General features: G+C 34.5%; 1 protein-coding gene across 1 annotated transcript in view; it reads right to left on the reverse strand.

Annotated features, from left to right (window-relative positions):
- kis (chromodomain helicase DNA binding protein kismet) overlaps nt 1-24,020 on the reverse strand; it is a 945,984-nt gene that overhangs the window by 673,230 nt on the left and 248,734 nt on the right. The window contains exons 12-13 of the mRNA XM_090408660.1: nt 20,015-20,695; nt 5,974-6,101 (exon numbers count right to left, since the gene is read on the reverse strand). Coding sequence (XP_090264786.1) covers nt 5,974-6,101; nt 20,015-20,695 — 809 coding nt within the window. The remainder of the gene's footprint in view (nt 1-5,973; nt 6,102-20,014; nt 20,696-24,020) is intronic.

The raw sequence follows: 24,020 nt of genomic DNA on the forward strand, positions 1-24,020 counted from the left end.
TTTTTTTAAATATTATTTATATATAATATGAATAATATAAACAGTAAGATACCTAACTGGTTCCTGGAACAATGCCATTAAGTGAAAATTATAAAGAAGCCTATGGGAATTTGCTCAGAAGCACCATGTGAATAATAAAATAAATATTATTTCATTTATTAAACCATGCAAAAAGTGAACATGTTACAGAATTTACTGTTTAAAGGTCTTTCTTTTTTTTAAATAATCAACTACATGTATTTTCTTTTCGAATAAGCAGTCTTCCCTGCCCCCCCCCCCCAATAGATTTCACAGTTTCATTAAAGGCGACGTGACCATGGCATTTGAACATTGCTTTATTCAAAATTTGATCATCTGTTTCCAAATTTTTCTGACCAAAGACAATTTCTTCAAAATCCTCTCTATGTGGTCTATGTAATCTAAAGATAGGGATAAGATTGGATTTTTCAATGTCATCTTCTACAGCAGTTCCCTGCATTTCCATTTTGATAAGTTTCTCAATGATCAGTAGGTTTTCATGAAAGTTTAGCAATTCATTCATCCTAAGAGACTTCAAGAGCCATCCGATTTGCAATCTCAATCACCTTTTCCAAAGGACCTTTAAGGTCTACAATTAATCAAGAATCTGCAGAATATAAACAGAAAATATCTCTTTTACAATGTGACAGATCATCTCGCCAAGAACTGGATCACAATCCCACCAATAGTTAACACAGAAAATTAAATTTACTGTCATAAGATGTCTTTGACAACTTAAAACATTTTGCTAGAACCCCATATTTCTATGGTTTGCCAAAGATCCACAAGGAAGGCATTACTCTTGGCCCCATTGTTGACTATAGATTCTCCAACATATTGCAATGAATTTTTTCAGCACATTTATTAAAGCCTCATATCAGTAACTCCTGTTCTTTCATAAAAAATTCGTCCGATTTTCTGGATAAGGTGAAAATCTTTCCCTTCAACTTAACAACTTAATGGTCATTTTTGACACTGAATCCCTATTCACTAATGTGCCTCTAGAAGATATGCTTCATCAAGCATTTTCAACAGATATAGTGAAATTATTCAACTGTCATTCACTTGGGTTCTTTTCTCTGTCAAAACAGAATTCACAGGGAAGTTGAAAGAACCATCATCAGGAGCCCACTTTCTCCTGATCTTGCCAACTTTTATCTGGAACATTTAGAAAGACATCCATAATCTTTGTTTTAGGTAGTATGTTATGTAGATGACATTTTTGTGATCTGGTCACACAACAAAGATCCATTATCTTCCTTCCTAACAAACAATCTACATCCATCAATTAATTTCACTATGAAAATAGAAAAAGAAAGCAAACTATGCTTCCTAACCATCCTACTCTACTACTCATTGACAGGTGAACTAATTATTTCCATTTATCAAAAACCTACTTTTAAGGGAAGCTATATTCAACAGCAATCTGCTCGCTATCCCTCTCAGAAAACTGGAATTATTAAAACAAAGATTATGGATGTCTCCCATTATATGCTCTATACTGTAACAACTACAGCAAAAACTTCTGAACATGAAATGATATATGAATCTCAGTAACTTCTCAGAGCAGGCCAAACTACTTATTTTTGATTCCTATAAATAATCCAAGCTCAAAAAAGGAAACAATACACCGAGTCCCTATCCCATATATTTCTGGCATCTCTGAATCAATCTCTAGAAATTGTTAAAATGTATAATTTAGTGGCTATATTTATTCCATTCAACAAACTATCAAATGCAAATGTTTATTTAAAGGAAGTGCCTAAACCTTACTCCATTGTCAGAAATTGAATCGTAATGACTGCTTCTCACCATCAAAGATATGGGGAGCATCTTACTCTAATCACACATTAATTTTTTTTTTAAATTAATAAGATATTTCCTAAGTTATTCTATGCATAAAATAACACAGCCTTCACTAGTTTAAACTAATCTATTGTTTATGTTCTACTTGGTATTCAACTACCTGATGCCACTGATGATGACTTGTAATTTTCAAGTTGAAATATATAGCTTTTAAATAAATATATTATTCACTCTTTTCCTTGTGTTATGGTGTTAATTTTAGATAACCTTATAGCATGAGTATCTCTGAAACTACAAAAAATGAAAGATGACAGAACACAAAATACTGCATGCAGAAATCTAAATACAACTGATCAATGTGTTGTATAATGTCAGTTTCATATGATGTGTGATATAATTGGCTGGTTAGAATTAAAGCCAAGTTTGGCTACTATTCATAGCTTTTGCAGGCTATAAAGCCAATATGTCCGCTGGCTATGTTGCTAGTCTTTGTTGGAAAAATGCTGCCACCTTCACAAGAAACCAGCTAACCCACCTTCAGTTTTTAAAAAGGGTCCTTATAAAGGTTTCTCAAACTTCCTATGATTTAAGTCTTTACCAATGGAAGAGCAACCACTACAACATCCTTGTGTAATTATATTATGGCTTGGTTCAACATGCTTCAAATCTTATATTATTGTGTGTTTTTGGAACACATCAGTCTGCCAAATTATCTTAAAAGATTCAAGAAAGATAGCTCATCCCCTTTACTGCAGATAATGATGATTTATTAAAGACAAAGGAATGAGGCATACTTTATAATAATATAGCAAACAGTAAACTATGCAATATTGTTAAGATGAACACAATATGGCAAAATGAGATGAAATTACAAACTACAAATTGCATCAAAAGTTCAAAAATAAAATAATAGTAGTATTTTAAGCTAGGCTTTCTCACTGCCCAACAGGCAAAAGAAGACCACTATGTCTTAGAAGGGTGAATATATTTCTCTCTCTCTCTCTCTCTATGTCTGGCTAGTGAGAACTAAGCTGCTACAAATACAATCTGACTGACAATGCTATCAGTTAAAAAATTAGAAATCTTATCTATCAAGTTTTAAAAGAGAAAAAGTAATACTTACAATTAAATATCACACAAAAGATTTTAACTGAAATCAGAATGAAACATTCTAGCTATTATTTGTTAGGATAAAAATCCCTGAGAGTTAGGACTAGGCCCAAATCAATCCCAACTAGGATTGAGTTGGGCCTAAGTCCTAACTTTAAGTTATGATAACAGGCAGTTATTAACCAAATTCAGTGAGGTAAAGCAAACTATTAACATGGAGGGAAAAAACCATGCAAGGCTAGTTCAGTCCCTGAAAAAAGGAGGATCAATGAATGAGCAAAGGAGATCATACAATATCTGATGATGTCCAATGAACTTGCTGTCTCATGTCATTGGCAAGAAAAACAAAGCCTGAATCCTCTTATTCTAGAAATCTTATGTAATCTTAGTGTTTCCAGTTGCTGATATCAGCAGAAAGGCCAGGCTGAACAAAATAGCAAAGTTAACATGAACAGGGTACTTGAAAGCGACCAAGGATAGTGGAAGAAAATTATCTATAGTAGTAGATGATAAGAAAGAAGATAACTTTCATGCTTGTTATAATGTAGCGCACAGATTGTGCTTGCAAAGAATCCTTGTCATTTGTTCAGAAGTTCCTTTAAGGTAGGGGTATGAAAATTCTCTTCACATCAGATTATAGCAAGACTGAAGGATGATGATTATCAGTTATTTTCTAGATAGTGGTTTCATGATATCTGTTAGATAAAAAGGAGTCCAAAGAACAAATTGAATGTGCTCATTCTGTGTACAAGACTTTTGATAATACCAGTTCATGATGATATGAAGTTGGGTGGATATACTCTGCCAGTGAAGGAAAGCTTCCTATAGAGGGAAAAAAATACTGTTTGTAGAGGTCACAGATTACTAAGGCATCCAAGATTGCTGTTAAATTCACATTCAACAGAGAATTTAATACAGTTGTATAAGAAGATTATTCTGTCCAAAAACTGAAGTGATTCTATTTCAGAGTGGAACTGGACTGCAAATATATCATAAACAAAACATACCTGAATATGAGGTTAAGGAAAAATTGGCATTAAAAAGATCTTTCAAGATGCTCCATGAAGTAATCAGCCAAATCAGTAATAACTTGAGATAGGACTCACCTGAAATTAGAAGATATTCTTCTAATTTCAGGTGATCAGGTAACAATCTTCAAATAGAAGATACAGCCCATGGCTGTTCTTCTATTTGAAGACAGATTGTTCTACCATGTATCCTTCATTAACAGTAAATTTAAACAATTTAATAATGCCCTCCAGAAAATCATGTGTATTGAGCAGTGGAAAAACATGACTATCAAGAATAACAGTCAACGGAGTATTCTTATTTCTTGCATCTTCTTTCCATGTGAACTTGTGAATATTTATATATATTTTTGTTGTTGTTCTTGGAATATAGTGTCAATAATGACTAGTCCATGTTCTGAACAGAAATAAAGCAGGTACTTATCATGATTGTTAGCTTACCTCTGCTCTCAAACTTTTCCCAAAACATTTCTAGATGTATTTTAATCATTTCCTACTCTGGTTTTAAGATAGCTAACAGGGACCTAACTTTCCCTTTATGTCTGCTGTCTTCTTATCTCAAAAAAAATTTCTCCACTTCTTTCATAGTAGAACTTTCTCAGGAACCATTGGCTTAAATAAGCCTCAATGTACAATTCCCCATTCTGATATCTGTCCACTACTTGATATTGCCTACTACTCAATCATCCTATCATCCTCACATTTAGTGTTGAATACTATTGCTACACCTTACTTTTCCTGATTGTCATTACCTGAATATAAGATCTTATATTTGCTGTTTAGAAGAATCTGATTTGTTTTGGTTTTCTTTGTTTCAGTAATACCTATTATGTTGATCTGGTACTTATCCAATTCTTCCACCAGTTCAATTTCTTTTCTGTTGATGCTTCTTAAGTTGATGTTGCCGATCTTGGACTCTGCTGCTGTGTTTTGTTCCAGTGGCCGAGTTTTTTCTATGATACAAAGCATACATACTGCCAACGCCGTAACTACGCAGGTGCAAGGGGGTGCACAGGCACAGGAAGCCTGAAATGGGGTATTAAAAAAATAATCAGTATTATATTTTCATTTTCAAATTTTGCCACCATGGGGGCCGATTCCATAACAGTTTTGGTTAAAGTTAAAAATTAACCGATCTATTTCTATTATAATAAATTTAGTTTAATCCTTTATCCAAGTGTAAGCAAACAAAGTTTGTGCCTGAAGTATCTTCAGGACTGAGACAACTCGTGGTAAAAGATGGACCAAGCTCTCATCACTACTTCTCTTAGTATCTCCCATAATGCAGAGCACATATCCTTGCAGACATGTATAATGTTATGCATTAAGGGAAGGGCCACTACCCAGACCGGTTTCAACCTTTATTGAGGTCTCTTCAGTGGTAACCAGACCCAGAGGTGGTGATACTAAGGTGGAAGTAATGGAGAAGTCATATTTACCTATACGAGTTGCCAAAAGATGTCTCACCTTATTATTAAATTACTCTGGATTGGAGAAGATGTTAGAAGTTTTTTCCACTTGGTTAAGTTATAATAAATTTAGTTTAATCTTTTATCCAAGTGTAAGCAAACAAAGTTTGCGCCTGAAGTATCTTCAGGACTGAGGCAACTCGTGATAAAGGTGGACTAGCTCTCATCACTTGTGATGAGATCTTAGTCCAGTAGATGAGTGATGAGAGCATAGCAATTAGATGTGATGACAGCTTAGCAAAAAACTTCCAACATATTTCTATTATATTTGTTTTTTTATTTTTTTCCAAAAAAAAAAAAAGTTTTTTCCTAATTTGTTCACAAATGCAACTGAATACTTTGGAATATATGAGTTAAATGGATCAATTAAATCCCATTAAGTTCGTGGAAAGCTGCAAATTTAAATCCCAAGTGGGGGGAGGCCAAAAATAAAATCTTGCAAAGGGTCTGTGAAAAACTAGTTATGGTTGTATACTGCACTATAGATAGTATGCAGAAATAATTACAAAATGTGATCAGAAGATATATGTATATATACTTACCCGTTATACCAACAAAATGTAAGCCAATTAACACCTTCAAGTTGATATTCCCTAAGCGTGTTTCCTCCTTTATACGTTGATGATTCTTCTAACTTTTTCCATTCAGATGGTTTAGGACGTTTTTTTGACTTGGTAAATTAGAAACAAATATGAATCATCAATATTATGAGAGAATACAAAATAGCATTTTAAAAAAATTAATTTTCAGAAGTACCCAAATAAATTAGAAGCACTGACATGTATACAAGTTATAGAAAATTATTTAATGATTATTAAAATACTAACCTAGCTAACTGGGCATGCCATTTTAAATATATGTTATTTTCTAAAACAGATCTGTAATGGAGAATGAAATTGTTTGTTAGCTTGTTTATGAAATTGAACAATTTCATAAACAAGCTAACAAACACTAGTTCAGTCTCAGTCTTCTATGAAAACTTTTCATTCAAATTGTTCTGTTAATTGTTATACTATCAAATCTTATTTTTTTAAGGCAGTATCAATTACTTCCTTTTGAAAAAAGGATGCAATTGATAATGCCTTTCTTAACTTTACATTATAATATACAGTCAATCTTAGTTTTGCTGTGATTAAACATTCATAAAGATTACAGTGCTACATTAATTCCTAATGTCGTTACTGTTAACGTGTTTATGCACTAATGCTTAACATGATTTGGTTATATATGTATCTGTTAATTTAGTCTTATGCATATCTGTGCAAGATCACAGCCGAAAAAAATCTAAATCACCAATTCTAAATCAGATTAAGAATTATTGTTTAAAACTTTTAGGAAGCTTAAAATCACTGCCCACTCAAAAAAGAATTATAACAGAAAGAAAAGTTCCTAATTTGTTCACAAATGTAACTGAATATTTTGGAATATATGAGTTAAATGGATCAATTAAATCCCATTAAGTTTGTGGAAGGCTGCAAATTTAAATCCCGAGTAAGATCAATCTTAATTTTTTGAAATAAATCCCCTTTTATTTCCATCAAAAAAGCTAATGCAGAACAGTTTGAGTTTTTTGTCTGACCGAATTTAAGTCAACTATTTTGCTGTCAATTTTTATATATTATTGCTTAATTATGCACAATACTGTATGCTTTGTTTACTTTTGAATGCATCAGTACACTTATAATAAAGCTTACTCGTTTTTTTATTAAACTATTTTTCATTCTAATGGGATTATCACCATATTCAAAATGTAAGCTTATGCTTCTGCAGTGCTTGAAATTAATAGGAAATATGCATAATCTAAGACATGTTCATTGAATACTAGCTACTTCCAATTTCCTGTTTAAATTGCATTTCAGAACAATAAATAAGAAACCTATTTTTAAATTAAAAACTTGCTTGAAAAATTCTTTCCACACACACACACACATATCCTTATGTTCTTAACTCTCTACACTAATGTTTTACAAGTGTTTAATTTCAAAACAGATATCTTGATTTAAGTTCCATTTATGCCCAATCTCTTAACATAATGATAAAGCATTTAGGAGGCCTTATGATAAGCAGATACATAATCCCACTGCAGTATTTAGTTCATGCCGAGAGGGAAGCCGTGTAGTTGGTAAGGAGACTAGAGGCTCTCTGTATGGGCTGGGCAGTATGGCAAAGAGAATCTCCTCCCACTGCTTCTATTTTTCTTCTCATAAACATAACAGGAAACTCAATAAAAAATAATACCATAGTTAACGTAAAAAACAAACCTCCTTCAAAAAATCAAAGGGGGAAAAAGGAAAAACTTTTACTCAAAACCTTACAAAAAAACTCTTGTGCATATATGCCTTCACTGAATACCACTGGATATAAGGTGAGTGTGAGCAGGGGGAGGATTTTATGCATGGAAGGTGGTGGGTAATTGGAATGCATTGCCTGAGATTGTGGTGAGTGCTGAGACAGTGAATGCATTTAAGTCGAGGTGTGTGAGGATGGGCCCTCCTGTGATGAATCTCTTGACTCCATGGAGGTCTGATGATGATGATAATAATATATCTCACCAACTTTTGTGGCATAAACACCACCAGAATGGTGGGCACCATCACTTACAGACATGCAAACCTGATTTCCTGTTCTCAACCAAACCCCAAATTACTGCAGCAAGTCCATCTTTACTGTCCTAACCACACTCTGAATGGTTCCTTCTGCCACAAGGATGGTATACTGGTGCGTTTGTGTGATCAGATATCCCTTGCCAGAGGATGTCCAATCTTGAATCTCTTCATTTTGATTGCTTGCTTCTCCAACTAAGAGAATCATTCTGTTTGCTTTGAATTCTTAAAGAATAATTTCCTACAACCCATGTCTTCAACATTGATGTCATCTTTGTGGTGATTTTGATGTCCCCAACTCCACTACCTCCATTTTTTCAATTTACTGAACTGGAAGAGAAGCTGAAGTATTTGCTGTCAGCAATCTACCAACAAGAATATTTCATGAACTTCTATACTCACACAACAACTCTAATTTTCTTAACCAGTTCTTCTTCCAGAAAAACTGTTGAGGTGTCCTCAGAAGAATTGGATCTCAAATGGAATGTTCTTCCCTCTGCCTTTCATAACTTTATCCTTGGCATTGAAACAACAAATAGGAAGATCTCCCAGAGTTTTAATCCTTTTCTTTGTCAGATCACTACCTCTCTTCTTTCAGTCCAGATACAATTAATTATTACAGAAATTATAAAGGCATATATTCCCCATTATTCAAAATTCCTAACCAATATTCAAGCATGGTTTTCCAAGACAAGTGCGATGCAGTCCAAGAAAATCAAACAGTATAAGTAAAGTGATTTGAGACAAAAACTCTTGTTTCATTACAGCCTGTCCTCATGCCTGCAAAATGATCATTAATAGGAGTAATTCTGATTCTGAAAGTGTCAAATATAGAAAACTCACCTCCTACACCAACAACAATTATGCACTCTGGGGGGACATGCAGTTTCTGTCCTCCTGCTCATCCATATGTAATTACGTAATGCAACATCACCTAAAAGTAAAGGTCCCCTAGCACCATTCTTCTCACTGAACTCCTACACAGATAAACATGGCTATCACCTTCATCTTTACCTGAACACCACATCTCCTAGCTCCTCTAGCCTTCTGCCAGAAAGATATCAGAAGAATATTAACAAACCCTGATATTAAAAAAAGACCTCTCATCTTCATGGTATCCCAGGTTTATGAGATTTTCTCCCAAACTTGCACCAGTCCTTTATTATCTCTGAACTATATTACAGCTCAAATAAAGACTAAGTATTGCTTGATATGATGCCCCATTGACACCATATAACGTTTTGAATAGCTTTCCTCTTGGCACCCTCTCATATGCCTTTTCCAGATCTACAAAACTTAAATACAGATGTTTGTTATATTCCCATGATTTCTCAACTATATTAGTAAAGTGAAAATCTGCTCCTTGTGTACTTCCACAAGTATATTTGTGCAAATCTTACCAGAAATACTCAGTAGGGAAATATCTCTAATTCTCACATTCATTTTTATTTTCCTTTTTTATATATGGATATCATGAGAGCTCTACTCCAATCATTCAGAATTCATCCCTCTGTCCAGGCCTTCTAACTATGCAGTGCAGCCACTGTAAGACTTTTAGACCTCCATACTTGAGCATTTCTGGTCGAATGTCATCTACACCTGCTGCCTTTCCACATTTCAGGCCTTTGATGGCTTTTTCTACTTCAAGTATGGACATGTATTCCTGACTGCATACCTGTTGATTGTTTTTTTACCACCATGCTATCACTGCTTATTTCATTTATCAATTTTTCAAAGTACTTACTCCATACTTCAAGGATATTTTTCTCCAATTTTCATGTCAACTTTATCATCTCTAATTCCTTTTACAGCACTTTTTCCTCCATTTCTGAGCTTTTTCAACAGTATCCAGAATATTTTGCCACCTTCCTGATATTTATTTTCTATGTTCTTACTAACGTATTCCCATGACCTTTGTTTAGCTAGTTTTACACAGTGTTTATCTTTCTTACATTTGTCTCTGTATTCTCTAAGAGCACAAGCTGACTTATTTGCCAGGAACTTTCGATATGCTTTCTTCTTTTCCTTCACTGCCTCATTAACTTCCTGTGTCCACCATGGAGTTCTGATTTTTCCTATCCTCACAGACAACTCACCACATGCCCCTCTGGCTGAATCAATCAGTGTTTTCTTTGGGGCTTGCCACTGAATCTCCAAGGTTTGGTTCCTGTTCTCAAACTCTTTCATTTTTTTTTGAATAATGTTTATGTGTTTTAGTCTACACTTCACATTTGAGAGCTGCTGAACTTTTATTCACTTTAAAACTTTCTTACATGTTGTTCTTTTCAATATGAAATTCAATTTTATCCTGTTCAAGACTAAATGGTGATCACTTACAATCTGAAATCCTCTGTACACTCTAGTGTCCCAAATCAGTGAGAAATCATCACTATCAACAATAACATAGTCAAAACTTTTTTATTCCTTGCCTCTTCTCTCCATGTGAATTTATGCATATTTTTATATTGTGACACTGTGTTAATAATAACCAGTCCATGTTCTGAGCAGAAATCCAACAGGCATTTGCTATTATTATTAGCTCTGCTCTTTTCTCCAAATTTTCCCCAAGTTTTGTATGTCTGACAATCATTTCCTACCCTGCTATTTAGATCCCAAACATGGACCAACTTTTCAGTTTTTAATGTGTCAGCTGCTTTCTCTAAAGCCTCAAAAAATTCCTCCACTTCTACCTTAGTAGAACCTTCTGTGGGTGGGATCATGCTCACAAATAAGTCTCATTGTCCAGTTCTCCATTCTAATATTTGCCCACATTACTCCACTTATTGCCTGCAATTTAAGAAGATTAGACTTGTATTTAGTGTTGAATACTATAGCTACTCCTTTTCCCTGATTGTTATTGCCTGAATATTAATATTTTGTATTTATTGCTTAGAAAGCTCTCACCAGTTTTGGTCTTTTTTTTTTTTTTTTTTTTTTTTTTTTGTTTCAGTCACCCCGATTATGTCAATCTGGTTCAGGCTTCTTATATTGATAGTACTGATCTTAAACTCTGGTGATGTTGAGTTGGGGCATGTTTCAGAATTTGTTCCAGTAGCTGACTTTTTGTTGTTCACCCTGGATCCCTGGCAACAACAACAGGGGTCTTGTTTAACTGGGGGACACCCAGCCAACATGAAATTCTGTCATTTTGTCCCATCATTTTGTTTGTGGTTTAAGCCAATAACAATAGAATTTGGGTGGCTAAATCCTAAATTGCCACACCATCCTCATTTGTTCAGTATCCAGATAGACACCTATCAGAGTGCACCACAAGAAGGTGAGGAATGGACATTAGGTCAGAAGCAATGGTCGGTTCTCCACATTCCTTTAAATTCCATGTGGAGGTCATCTCTCAGTTATACAGCTTTGGCTCTTAAGCACCACATGCTTTCATTATGATATTATAAATATTTGTCTGCACACGATCATCAAAATAAGAAAGTGCTATTTTTTTCACTTTTTTATCATGGACAAACAGAAAAAAACAGTGAAGGATTTTTTAAAAAATGGGGTTTTCTAGTCTTTTTTGGAACATTCTTCTAAAGTCTAAGGTTATAATATGTTCAAAGTGGTTTTAACAATTTTATAGAAATTCAGGATATGTAGAGCAATTAATCTGAAAACTTAAACATTTAAGTTACAAAATATGCCAAAGACTCAATGTCTAATTAAGTGTTTTGCTCATTTCTCCAGATTCTGGACAGGTTTTTAAGCAATTAAATCAGGAGGGCAAACAATATGTCATACCCAGGAATACTGGCAGTAAGTTTTTAATAAGAACACCCAAAGTTTCATTATTAATTTATTTACTTAAATAAATATTAAAAAAAATAAAATAAATATCTGTACAGAAGCCGAAAATATAAACAGATCTAGAACTCCCTACAAAATAATAACATTTAACATGTTTTCTGAACCTATTCAAAATCAATAGCAGTTTATCTACAAGATGAATCAGATATCCAGTCTGCTTTGAACAGCTCATAGCTGGTTTTTTGAATAGCAAATGTCTGGAGTACCAAGGCTGATTAAGTGATTGCCAAATATCATAAAAAAATAAGTCCCTGGTTTCTGTTTAGGCTTCCATGCAAACTAATTATTTTACTAGACTTCCTTCAGATAACCTCTCGTCAAAATTGCATAGTTTTGTTACAGTGAAACAATGAATGAGTCCTACCAACTCTGGTTCTGACTGATTTCACTATTTACTAGATAGCTAGAAAGAACTGTTCTCATACAGTGAATGCCACTAAAAATCTCTCAACAAATGCTTAATACTACTATCTAATCTGCATAACAGATAACCCTTCACTCACAGACCCAACACTTTAATTACTTTTTCATGCCTTTTCATGGAAAAACTCGTTTATATTCATCATCATTCAATGGAGGAATGACATTGGCGTTACCCAATATGCAAAAAAATTGAAGCAACTGCTACTGAGCCTTCACACACAGAATTAAGCTTCAAACTTACTTAACCAACTTCTCGGCTGCCTTTTATTCCATCTACTCCTGTTCACTGGAAAATCCTTCCTCATAGCTTTGCCAGGAGTAAGCTGTTCACAGAATACCTATACAGGTTCTTTCTCGACTACTTCATCACACATGGCACTGTAGAGATATAGGTTTTGCAGCCTCTCATGCAAAATGAAATGATTTTAAAAAAAATAACTCGCAAGATTTTTTGGCTGTAGACTGTTTTATAGAAAAGAAAACTATTACTTCAAGCATTTTACTTTAAGTTATAGCTCAAATTTTGACTATGTCATAAATAAACAGCATGAGGTTGGTTGTTTGGAGAATAACAGTCAAAGCGATTAAGAATATGAAGTATTGTCATAATTACATGTATTCTTCTGCCTGGTTTGCCTGTTTTACACATGAAAAACCAAAGTTACTGGTAGGAAAATGCCTGCCACCTCCTTATTACTAGATTAGCACCAAGTGAAAAAAAGGGGTAAAAAAGAAACAAATAATAAAAAATTTAATAGACTTAAAAGAAAACTGGATTAAATCATAAGGACAAGTACGAATCTATTATGTTAAGATACTTAAATAAAACCAAGCCCTATTATTTTTAATAGAGCTATAGTATTGAGATTTACCAGCAATAATTTGTGAAAAGCTTTGTGCAGCATAAGCCTAGAATTTTGCAAATAAACTAACTGGAATTCTGAGTGTGAAAACAAATGCGGTAAAAACTTGTAGTAGAATAAAAAATCCAGTGTGCTCAATCATCCTGTTTAAAATTGGATGCAGTAGCCTATAATCCTGTTTAAATTGGAAGGTACCTGATAAACATCAAAGATCTCAACTGATCCAAAGTGCTGAATTTTCATATCTTAAAGCATGAAATCTAGATTCATGGGAGGCTTGAATTCTGGTGAAGCAGAGGATTTGATATTAATGCTTAACTGATATGGGTGGAGGGGTATTGAAGTTCTTTTTAACAATAAACCAACAAAGTATACAAAATTTCAAATTTGTACAAAATTTCAAATGGGCAAATGCAAGAACACTATTCAAGCAACTAAATGTTAACTGTTCGGAGGAGGCATAAAATAAACATGATTAGTAGTCTCATACCAAAAAAGAAAATAATCTTCAACCTAAAGACAAATTCATGATGCAATGAAATTCAAACCAAGTTGGCAGGTTAGGGGAAGGAAATGCTCTCCACTTAGCCAACAACACAGCTAATCTTGAGGCACTATCCTCTTAGCCAACAACTGAGTGGTTCTAAGTAGAAGTTGAAAATGATAACGATACAGCTTAGATAACTGTATAGTCAAGTCAAGGAGAGAGGTGGAGTAAGAAGATAGCAATCCAGATCCATAACATTTCCAACTTTGTTACTACTATCTGGCAAGGACAGGTTGGCATAATGTATGAGATGGCACTTACCAATCAATAAAGCTCATAACATGAAAGCCCCAGGTTGCAAGAACATAATATGGCCTTTCTGCTCATTTCTTATTAACCTTTCTACTGGCCGTAGTGGATGAAATAGTGAGACCAATTGCACTTCTTATCCATGTTATTCAATAGGTGTTACAGAATCGTATCCAGATTTTGCTGGATGTCTATGGACATCATGGCCAGTTGAGGTGTTAATATAGCATCCTGTTTCTCCAATATTTATCCTCAATAGGAAAATTGTGAACAGCATTTACGGTTTTGGTTAGTTTTGAAATTCCTAAATTTATACCAAAAAAAAAGAGCAGAGTTTCAGGTGATATCATAGCCGAGCTAATGCATGAGCATCCCCAACTACTTCCATGAGGAATTTTTAAAGAAACAGCTATTAAAAAAAAAAAGTTACTCAAACATGTTCATGTATTTACCAACTGATTCCACTGTCTATCTCCACCAGCTCAATAATAATATTCATATGGGGTTCTCCCCTTTTCTCCCCATCCCATCTCCCCCATGAGGGGGGGGGGATGTTGAGCCCTCATGATGAGGAATTAAGTATATATATTTTTTGACTATAAATCAATGTGTGTTCATGGGGCTTTTTTCCCTGTTCTGAGGGATGAAAAACCTGAGTTTCCAGGTGAAAAATCCTCTACCTCCATATGAGATCAGAAAACTCACCTTGAGTCAAAAGAGACCAGATAAAGGTTCCTGATATAGATAGGAATCAAACCCAGCTCTTTCTGACCAAAGAGCTTTGTCTATAGCAACTGAGCTAAAGAGGATCTTGCCAGCGCAGTATTTATGTGAATATAATGAAAATAATATGTAACTATCCTTCTTCAGCAAACCTAACATCCATCTTCCCACAGGATATTGATCATTTTCAGTTTCCAAAAATTAACTTACACAGACTACTATATCCCTTCTAATCCACACCAACATCCTTCCCAAAACAAGTTATAAACATTATTAGTCTCTTAATAGAATGAATCAATATCTTCCTCAAGCAGAAAGCTGTTACTCATTGGCCTGATTGGCAATTCCAATCTTCAATTAATAGACTGTGTGTTTGAATCCCATATGAATGTTCATGAATTTTACGTGAATGAATTTTAATTGCCAAATGTGGACTCTCCATCCTGCTTCCTGGGAACAAAAAGTGGCATGAAAATTTTCTGACTTCAATCTCTCTCTCTCGAGAGGTTTTTGGATCATCTAGCTCTTACCCCCCACCCCTGCAAGTATTAACGAAAAATAACTTTACAAACTTTCAAAGATGGAATTCACATAAACAATAAATTCATAACTATCAAACACACTTTTTAGAAAAGGGATCTCCCAATAATATTATGAAGAAATCATCAGCTGGACTGGCCGGCTAAGTTGTTAATGTATTCACCCTCTAACCAGCAAGATGAAGATCCAAATTCCACCAAGTATTGATACTAGATCACCAACCTGCTTACTGAAGGCCTGAGATGGCTTAAAAAAGTTATCTGGCCTCTAGAAGCAGGGTTTTTGGACTACAGAAAAAAATGTAATAAAAAAAATTAAAATAAATAATATAAAACAGTTCTTAAGCACACCCTACACTACTATTAGGTTTAAAACCTTGGATGGATGGGAGTCATATATCATGTTGTGCTACCAAAATTCACATAATTCAATAGCTTATATTCTCATGATGAATGGAAATTGAAATAAAGTAAAACATAACTATTAAGGAAGCTTTATTCATAAAGGGAAGATCAAATTCATAAACATAATAAAAAGTAAATGCAGACTGTTATTCTGCATGATACAAAATTATGAAAATTTAACTGCAGAAAGAAGTAGCAAAAATAGAAACCAAGTAAGAAGCAGTAAATTAAAGAGACATCAGACATTCACTGAACCATCAACACTGCATATTTGGCATAAAGATTTTGGAGTATTCTTATTAATGCAGGCATCTAACTGCTGTTTTGTGCAGTGTTGTATTGCCCTATGAACATCACATGTTTGCATACTTTATCCTTATTAATTTTTCCACTGGAAACAAACATTCATCTGGGCATGCATTTCCAAAATAGACAAGTTTCATTTAAGTTAAAGACTTTCCCCAGCATCCAACATTCTTCTGAAATTTTGGCAACTCCTGTCAGTTTTGCATTATGGAAACTATAATGGTTTTTGAATTTTGGGATCCATATGGAACAAGCATTATTTGTTTTAGCTTTAGAATCAGTACTATCTGAAAGATTTTAATGTTTTATGCTTTATCTTGAATCACTTTTAGAAAATTCAAATTCTAATTTGATGATTAATCCAGGCAGCTAGTCCCCCCCCACACACACACCACCACTAGATGAATAGACAAACTTAAGCTGCTTTCCATTCTTGGCACATTTACATGATTTGTTTGACATCTAAGGGTGTGAAGTGTTTATTTTCTAAGTCTAGTCACAATTTCATATCCTTCATTTTTAACTCTCAGTTTTTCAATATCTTCTCTCAATAACAGCAACATTTTCTTCATAGGCAATAACTTTTGTTTTCATTGCAAATTTATTAGCATTCATATTTACCTTTGCTCCCACTGATGAGATCTTAATAAATAATGGTTGAAACCAGTCTGGGTAGTGGTCCTTCCCATAATGCATTATATTATGTACACCAGAAATGATGTGTGCTTTGCATTATGGGATAGGAAGGCAATTAATGTAAAGGTATTAGCCTCTATATATACAAGTAGCCTAGTCATTAAGAAACATCACATGCAAAATTTTGTTTGCTTACACCTGGATAAAGAATTAAACAAGAATATAATTTCTTGGTATTACCATGGATGGACTAAACATGTGAATTACTTGGTCTACAGACTAAATACAGAACTATTCAAGCTGCTTCTGACCTTCCTAACACTTATGGTATCACCACCACTGGGTAGTATTTTACCCAGAGGTCAGAAACAAAAAGTACCAATGGAATGGATAAAGCATTTAACGATAAAGTGGGTACAGTACTCCAGATAATTACTGAAAGACAAAGTATAAAGGATGCATATTCTTTAAAAAAAAAAAAAAAATATATATATATATATATACAGGGTGTTCAGAATAAATTTGACAGTTTCGTAAGGAAAAAGAAAATCTTCTTTGTATCTATTAAATTTAATGAATTGACAAAAAAACATTACAGGCAGAGTTAATTACAATACTATCAACAAGATTTACTCAAAATAACCACCATTAGCATCGATCACAGCTTCAATTCTGCTTCGGAACCTCGAACAAGCTGATGCTACAGTCTCCCTGGGAAGGGCCGCAAAAACTGTTTTAATTTTATCCATTAACTGGGCTTTTGTATTACTGGAAGTGCGATTGGTGTCTTTTTCAACTGCGCCCCATACAAAATAATCCATGTGGTTAAGGTCTGGGGAGTTTGGAGGCCAAACATTTGGACTGGTGAAGTCGTAGAAATTTTCAGACAACCATTTTGGACTTTTCCCAGAGGTGTGGCAAGGGGCCGAATCCTGCTGCCATACATACGGCCTACCATTGGCTACCCTTGTTATCCAGGGCTTGACTACAGTTAGCAACTCCACGAACAAAGCCCGAATTCCAATGCCAGGGTTCTTCAACACCTGTTCCTGCAGATTTGCGAGGAATTCTGCTGTACGAACGCAATCAGATCGTCTGCTAGGGATCTTTCTTCTTGCTACATCCTCGTAGTCACCATTGCAAGTCTCTAGTTCATGCCTGATTGTTTTTACTGTATTCAGGGAGCATTGGGCAGCAGTCGTAATATCCTTATTTTGATGGCGGGCACGAATCATCATGATACAAGTTATTCTCTTCCATGATTCAGGTGGGTTCCAGCTATCCATCCTTTCTGACATCTTGTATATGAATGAAGAAGGGTCCAAACTTTTAAATGAAGAGAAGTGTGTGTTAATACATGTAACTTACGGAAAAATATAATTAATTATAAATATGTCAAATTTATCCCGAACACCCTGTATATATATATATAGCAATTATTAGCACATCTAAATCTGATTTTGGATTAAATGTAGGAGGTATGCAATGTGTATAGATGGCATGTCGTGCCTTCTGGTATTTTTCCAAAGCTATTAGTCATCCATCCACCTGTGCTTCCAATTCTTTGCCCATGGATTTCCATTGCAGGCTTACCCACAGTAAAAGGCAGTCCCTGGTTTCATGCTTTTGCACTACTTGTTGCACAGATGATCTTCGTAATGACCTGCCATTCCTAATGCATAACATTCAATGATCCTCCCATCCCTATTTAATTTTTTTCCAGAATGAAATCAGAAAAATCTTGTCAAACTGGACACCAAAAACTCTTCTGGCTCTGACAGCATTTCTTTGAATGCACTGAAGATAGGTACTGAGATTAACTCCTGTGCTGTGTTATCTTTTTGTTCACTACTATCGGTTCTACAGCCTGGAAATTAGCTCATATTCAATCCATTCATAACAAAGCCAACATATCTTTGCCATATTGCCAGTATGGATTGATATTATGTTATTCACATTTGTACAAATGTGGTGGAAAAGTTAAGGAAATTTCAAGTAGTTGCCTTCAACATTTCTTAGCACTTAATTACATAGGGAATTAAAACCTATTAACTAAGCAGCAATCATATGGTGTCTTCTGACTTCAACCAGGTTGTCGGCTTTATATCTGGATGTACATTATGTGTTATGGTTGATAGATGTTTATCCACAAGCTATGCAAATAATGCTGGTGTTCCACAACATTTCGTTCTTTTGCTACTGTATATCAACAACATTCTGCGTTTGACTGCATATCCAATAAACAGTTTTACTGATGACAATATATTTCACTCACCTATCTCAGTTAACAATCCTTTCACTACACATATAATTAAAACTTCTATAACATCGATATCTAAATTCTAGATTGATCTCCAAACCGCTCTTCAACAAGATTCCAATAATGTTGATTTCAATGCTAGTAAAACCCAATGCTATGGATTTCTTGCAAAACAAGATTTCTCTTTTGGTCTTAATTTTAACAACACCTACATCTCCTAACAAGATGAGATTTCCACTTCTTGGGATTAAACAAACCTCATGTGACTCTTGGCATAAACATAACACAAAACTAGGTTCTCTTTGACTCGAAGAGTTATGTAATTTACCTCTGAAACAGCAAATAATACAAAACTATCCAATCAGTGAATACTATACTTGTATTTGAGATGGTACTCCTAAGTGATCCCTACAAATACTCCATATAGTAAAGAAGGAAAACAATTAGGTTGATTAATGACCCATCTCTTACCATCCACTATACATTCTTTTCATGGACATGCATTTTCTGCTGTTTGCATGTTCAACAGAGGTTTACATAATCACTGATTATCAGAGTTGGCATGAATAATTTCCTCACACTCACTCTTTTCTAATACTGTTAAAATAAAACACAAGAGCAACAGCTATTCAACGTCTCTTCCTGTTCATTCATTTCTTCTGTACTTTGGAAGAGTCATCTCTCTTATGTATTTTACTACGAGTACAATCTACAGATCTGCAAATCAAGTTTTAACAATAACATATTACAGGTTAGATAACCTCTTGTGAATGTGATTAACATAAAAAAAATTATATATTCTTGACAAAAGAAATGCATGTAGGTACAGGCACACAAAAATGTTCACTAACTCTGTAAAGGAAAATATTCTTGTACTAAATGTTTCAAGCAGTATATATGCACACAAACAGACTTCCATTAACTGTTGTTCTTGGAGAACATTTTATGGTGAAATTCATATCTTATGGAAGAAGATTCCTAGATCATGTAGGTGGAAGGGGAAATTAACTATCTAGAAGATTCCTAGATATCTAAGTTCAATTATAAGTTGATGACATAATAAATGGGCTTCAATATTAAACTAATGTTACAGAAACAGTAAAGCCAACAGAATATATGATAAATGTTCTGTTCATTCTTAAATCCAGACATAACAAAATCATAACCCCCCCACACACACACACTTTACAAACCAGAATTAATCAGAAACACTTACCTTCCATTTTTCCTTTGGTGGGGGATCTCTGAAGTGATAGAAATGTTTAATTTTATTTATGTCAACATCATCTTCTAATTCCCATGTACTTTCTTCATATGACAACCCCCTCCATTTAACTAGATAATGTTTCGTTGATTTTCGAATATTTTCAGTTGCAGAAGTATTATTTACAGGATCACAATTTTCTACATCATCTTCATTTCTATATAATGTAGGATTATCTTCCACAATACTGGCATTCTGTTGTTTGGATGATATCTCAGAATTTGACTTTAGGGGTAATTCAATTAAAGTATTTTCAGTTGAGGTATCCTCAACATCTAGTAAACCTTGTGGATCTGAGGAGCATTTAGCTGATGACAAGTGTTTGTAGCTAGCTATATCATCTTTTGTATTATCCAAGGTGTCACATGACGGATCAAATTTAAATGGATCCTCAGAATCATTTTTTACCTTGTCTACATCATTAGCTTCAATGACAAAATTTTCTTCTTCAGTGCAATTTGGTACCAGATGGTCTTCTTGTTCCAAGTCCATTTTGTCAAGAGATTTGCTTTCTGGGAGTTCATTACTTTCTATAACACTGACTGAAGTACCTTCAGTAGTTTCAAAAATTTCATTCATATCCAGTACTCTATCAACTTCTACATAATCTGGATTGAATGGTTCCTCCTCAAGCTATGATATTCAAAGAAAAATTTAATTAATTCCATCAGTATCATATATTTACATACTGTTAGTCACTGTTTAATTTATGTAAAAAATAACAATGCTACAATAATAAGATATTGAATACAAGTAAACAATTATGTGGATGATAAAAAACTATCCTATGTGTGTTGTGTTCACATCAGCTTTTCCTTACATTATTCACATCACTGTCTATTTATGGAGGTATGAAGTCCAAGAATGGATGCATAAATGTGGATGCATATCCATTAGATTAGAAGGTCACACTGCATTCAGATCGAAGAATCTGACATTAGTGCATGCACAACAAAATGAGAGTGATTATTAATTATTCTTCATTTTTTTCCCCGAAAAAGGACAAAATAAAGGGGGGGTGGGGAAATCAGCAATAAAAAGACCAAACTATGAAAATCAGCAGAAATATTGAACATATCAGCAACATTCTGAAACTGAGAGCCTATAGACCAAGTAAAATATTTCAGCTATTTCATGAACAGTTTTTAGTGAAGAGGGCAATTCTGTTGTCTATGGAAATAGACAACAGAATAAGCAAAGCTGGTATGGTGGCTAGCCAGCTGAATAAATTTATATGGAATAAGAGAGAAATTAGCAAAAATACAAAACTAGCAGTATACAAGACAGTGTTTAAACCAGTTTTAAGTTATCAATCTGAGGGCTGGATTAGAAATAAAGCACTTGATCAAATACCAGAGATCACAGATATGAGAGTTCCGAGAAAACTTATGAGAGTGACCAGATAGCATTAATGGCAGAATATTAAAAATTAAGATATTAGAAAGGAACTTGACATTGTTAGAAGTCAAGAACGTGTAACCAGAACTAATCTAAGGTGGTATGGCCACTTAAATGGAATGTGTACAGAAAGGTTAGCAAAACAGCTGTTTGGTGCTAAGATGGCAGGAAAGAAACCCAGAGGAAGACCAAAGTCTAGATGGATTGATTCAGTCAGAAGTGCCTTAGAAGCAAGAAATGTGAGATACGAAAATATTGGAGTGCTGACAAGTAATAGACTAATTTGGAGGAAAAGTGTGAAAAGGAGATTAATAATAATGTAAACTCAATCATGTAGTGCTGTGGTATTACACAAAACAATGGTATTAAATCAATATATTGAAAAACAAAGGATGACAGTATTAATATCTTCAAAAGCAATTCAAATAATCACATTACAGTAAACCAGTGTTTCTCAACCTTCTTTCATATGTGCCCCATTTTTTAATATTAGTTTTTGTGATACCTCTTCCACCTTTCCCTCTTGCAATTCTTGTGTTCAGACACTGACAAAACCAATAAAAGTTAGCAAAACAAAACAACTAGGAATTAAAATTTTTAAATATTCATACAAATTTAAATACATTATCAAATCTTTTGAAAATTGTATAGATCTAGCATCACTACACAGACCGCTGAATCGTATCGGCCTTTCTGAAACATTCACGATTTCAGCATGGGAAGTCTCAATTGTTCTGAAAATGTTTCCATATCCATATGTTCACTGGGCATCAACAGATGCCGTATGGTCACTCCAATGCTTGGTGATGTGCCACACAAGGCTTTGCCACGTAGTCCTGTTGTGTGCTTTTCTGGAGGCTTCAACTCTCAGAAGATCAGTCACTCCACACATACCATCCATCTCATTGACAGTCTACCACTTCCTCTTTTTCCAGGAACTTTAACTTCTATCACTGTTCTGAGAAGTCATCCTTCCATCCTTTCAATGTGTCCAAAATATTTTAACTTTCTTCTGTCAATATCCTTAAGGAGTCTGAAAGTTCTACTGATCATTTCTAACACCCATTCATTTATATGCCTTTCAGTATATGATATCCTCAATAGCCTTCTGTAACACCACATCTCAAAAGCAGCTATTCTGTTCTTATTCATGACTTATTTTTCACGGTATTAACAACACCACAAACACTTTTATCAACAAAGATGTTTTATTAACGCTAATATTTCGCTAATTTTCAACTCAGCATCATCAGAGAACAACACACTTGTAAACGCGACAGTGAGTGAGTGAGTGAGTGAAACAATATAATTGCAAAAGACAAAAGATCTAAAGTCCTATTTTTGGCGCCCTCTAGCGAGAAAAAAAAAAACAGCAGTTATCCAGGAGTTTTTCTTAGGATAACCGTCTCCCAAATTTCTGGCAAATTAATGCAACCATATTTGTTAAGGTTGGGAGAATTCTTCAAAGCCATTGCTGACTCAAAAAATAATCTTTCAGATCTATAACGACTCCTAAATAGCAATTCGTTTTCCTCCATCTAATCCTGTGTGAAGGAGTGTCCAAAGCGTGGTCTGCCAGTCCCGACTTGCCAAAGTAATAGTAGCGAATGTATCTTTCATGTTCTTCCAGGCAGATGTTCACTGATCTTCCTGTTTGCCCATAATAGGCCAAGTCACAATCACACGGAACTTCATACACTCCTGGGTGTGCTAAAGGGTGAAGTTTATCCTTAGGTGACTTGGTCTATTATGGGCAAACAGGAAGATCAGTGAACTTTTTTGAGTCAGCAATGGCTTTGAAGAATTCTCCCAACCTTAACAAATATGGTTGCATTAATTTGCCAAATATTTGGGAGACGGTCATCCTAAGAAAAACTCCTGGATAACTGCTGTTTTTTTTTTTTTTTTCCCCTCGCTAGAGGGCACCAAAAAATAGGACTTTAGATCTTTTGTCTTTTGCAATTATATTGTTTCACTCACTCACTCACTGTCACGTTTACAAGTGTGTTGTGCTCTGATGATGCTGAGTTGAAAATTAGCGAAATATTAGCGTTAATAAAACATCTTTGTTGATAAAAGTGTTTGTGGTGTTGTTAATACCGTGAAAAATAAGTCATGAATAACCATCAACACCTAAGCTTATCTGTTAGATTGATGATTCTGCACGGAGAAGATACTGTATACAAAGTGTGACGGTTCGGTAAGTTGAAACTGAAATTGTCCAGAAAATTGAACAGGTTAGCCTTCCTTAAACGATGCCGTGACAATGATATAATTCCATCTTTTCTGAAATTCAAAGAAAAGTTGCAATCGGCAAAGGCACATCGTATTTATTGAAGGGCGAGTTTAGCGCTTCTTCGAGAACAAATCGCCGCTACTCGCATAGAGCTTAGTAAGCTAAACAGTTCTATCACAGCTCTACAACAAGAACTAATAAACGTGCTAAATCCTGAAATATGGACTGTCCTACAGCACATCTCCGAAGTTCCAGCAAAAAAAGAATTCACAAAAGTAAAAAGCAAACACCTAAAGAAATTTGAACTCCTACAACAGCGCCAAC

The sequence above is a fragment of the Typopeltis vanoorti genome, chromosome 18 (assembly GCF_054136105.1).
Source record: "Typopeltis vanoorti isolate ZY-2024b chromosome 18, IOZ_Tvanoo_1.0, whole genome shotgun sequence".
NCBI classification, from domain to species: domain Eukaryota; kingdom Metazoa; phylum Arthropoda; class Arachnida; order Uropygi; family Thelyphonidae; genus Typopeltis; species Typopeltis vanoorti.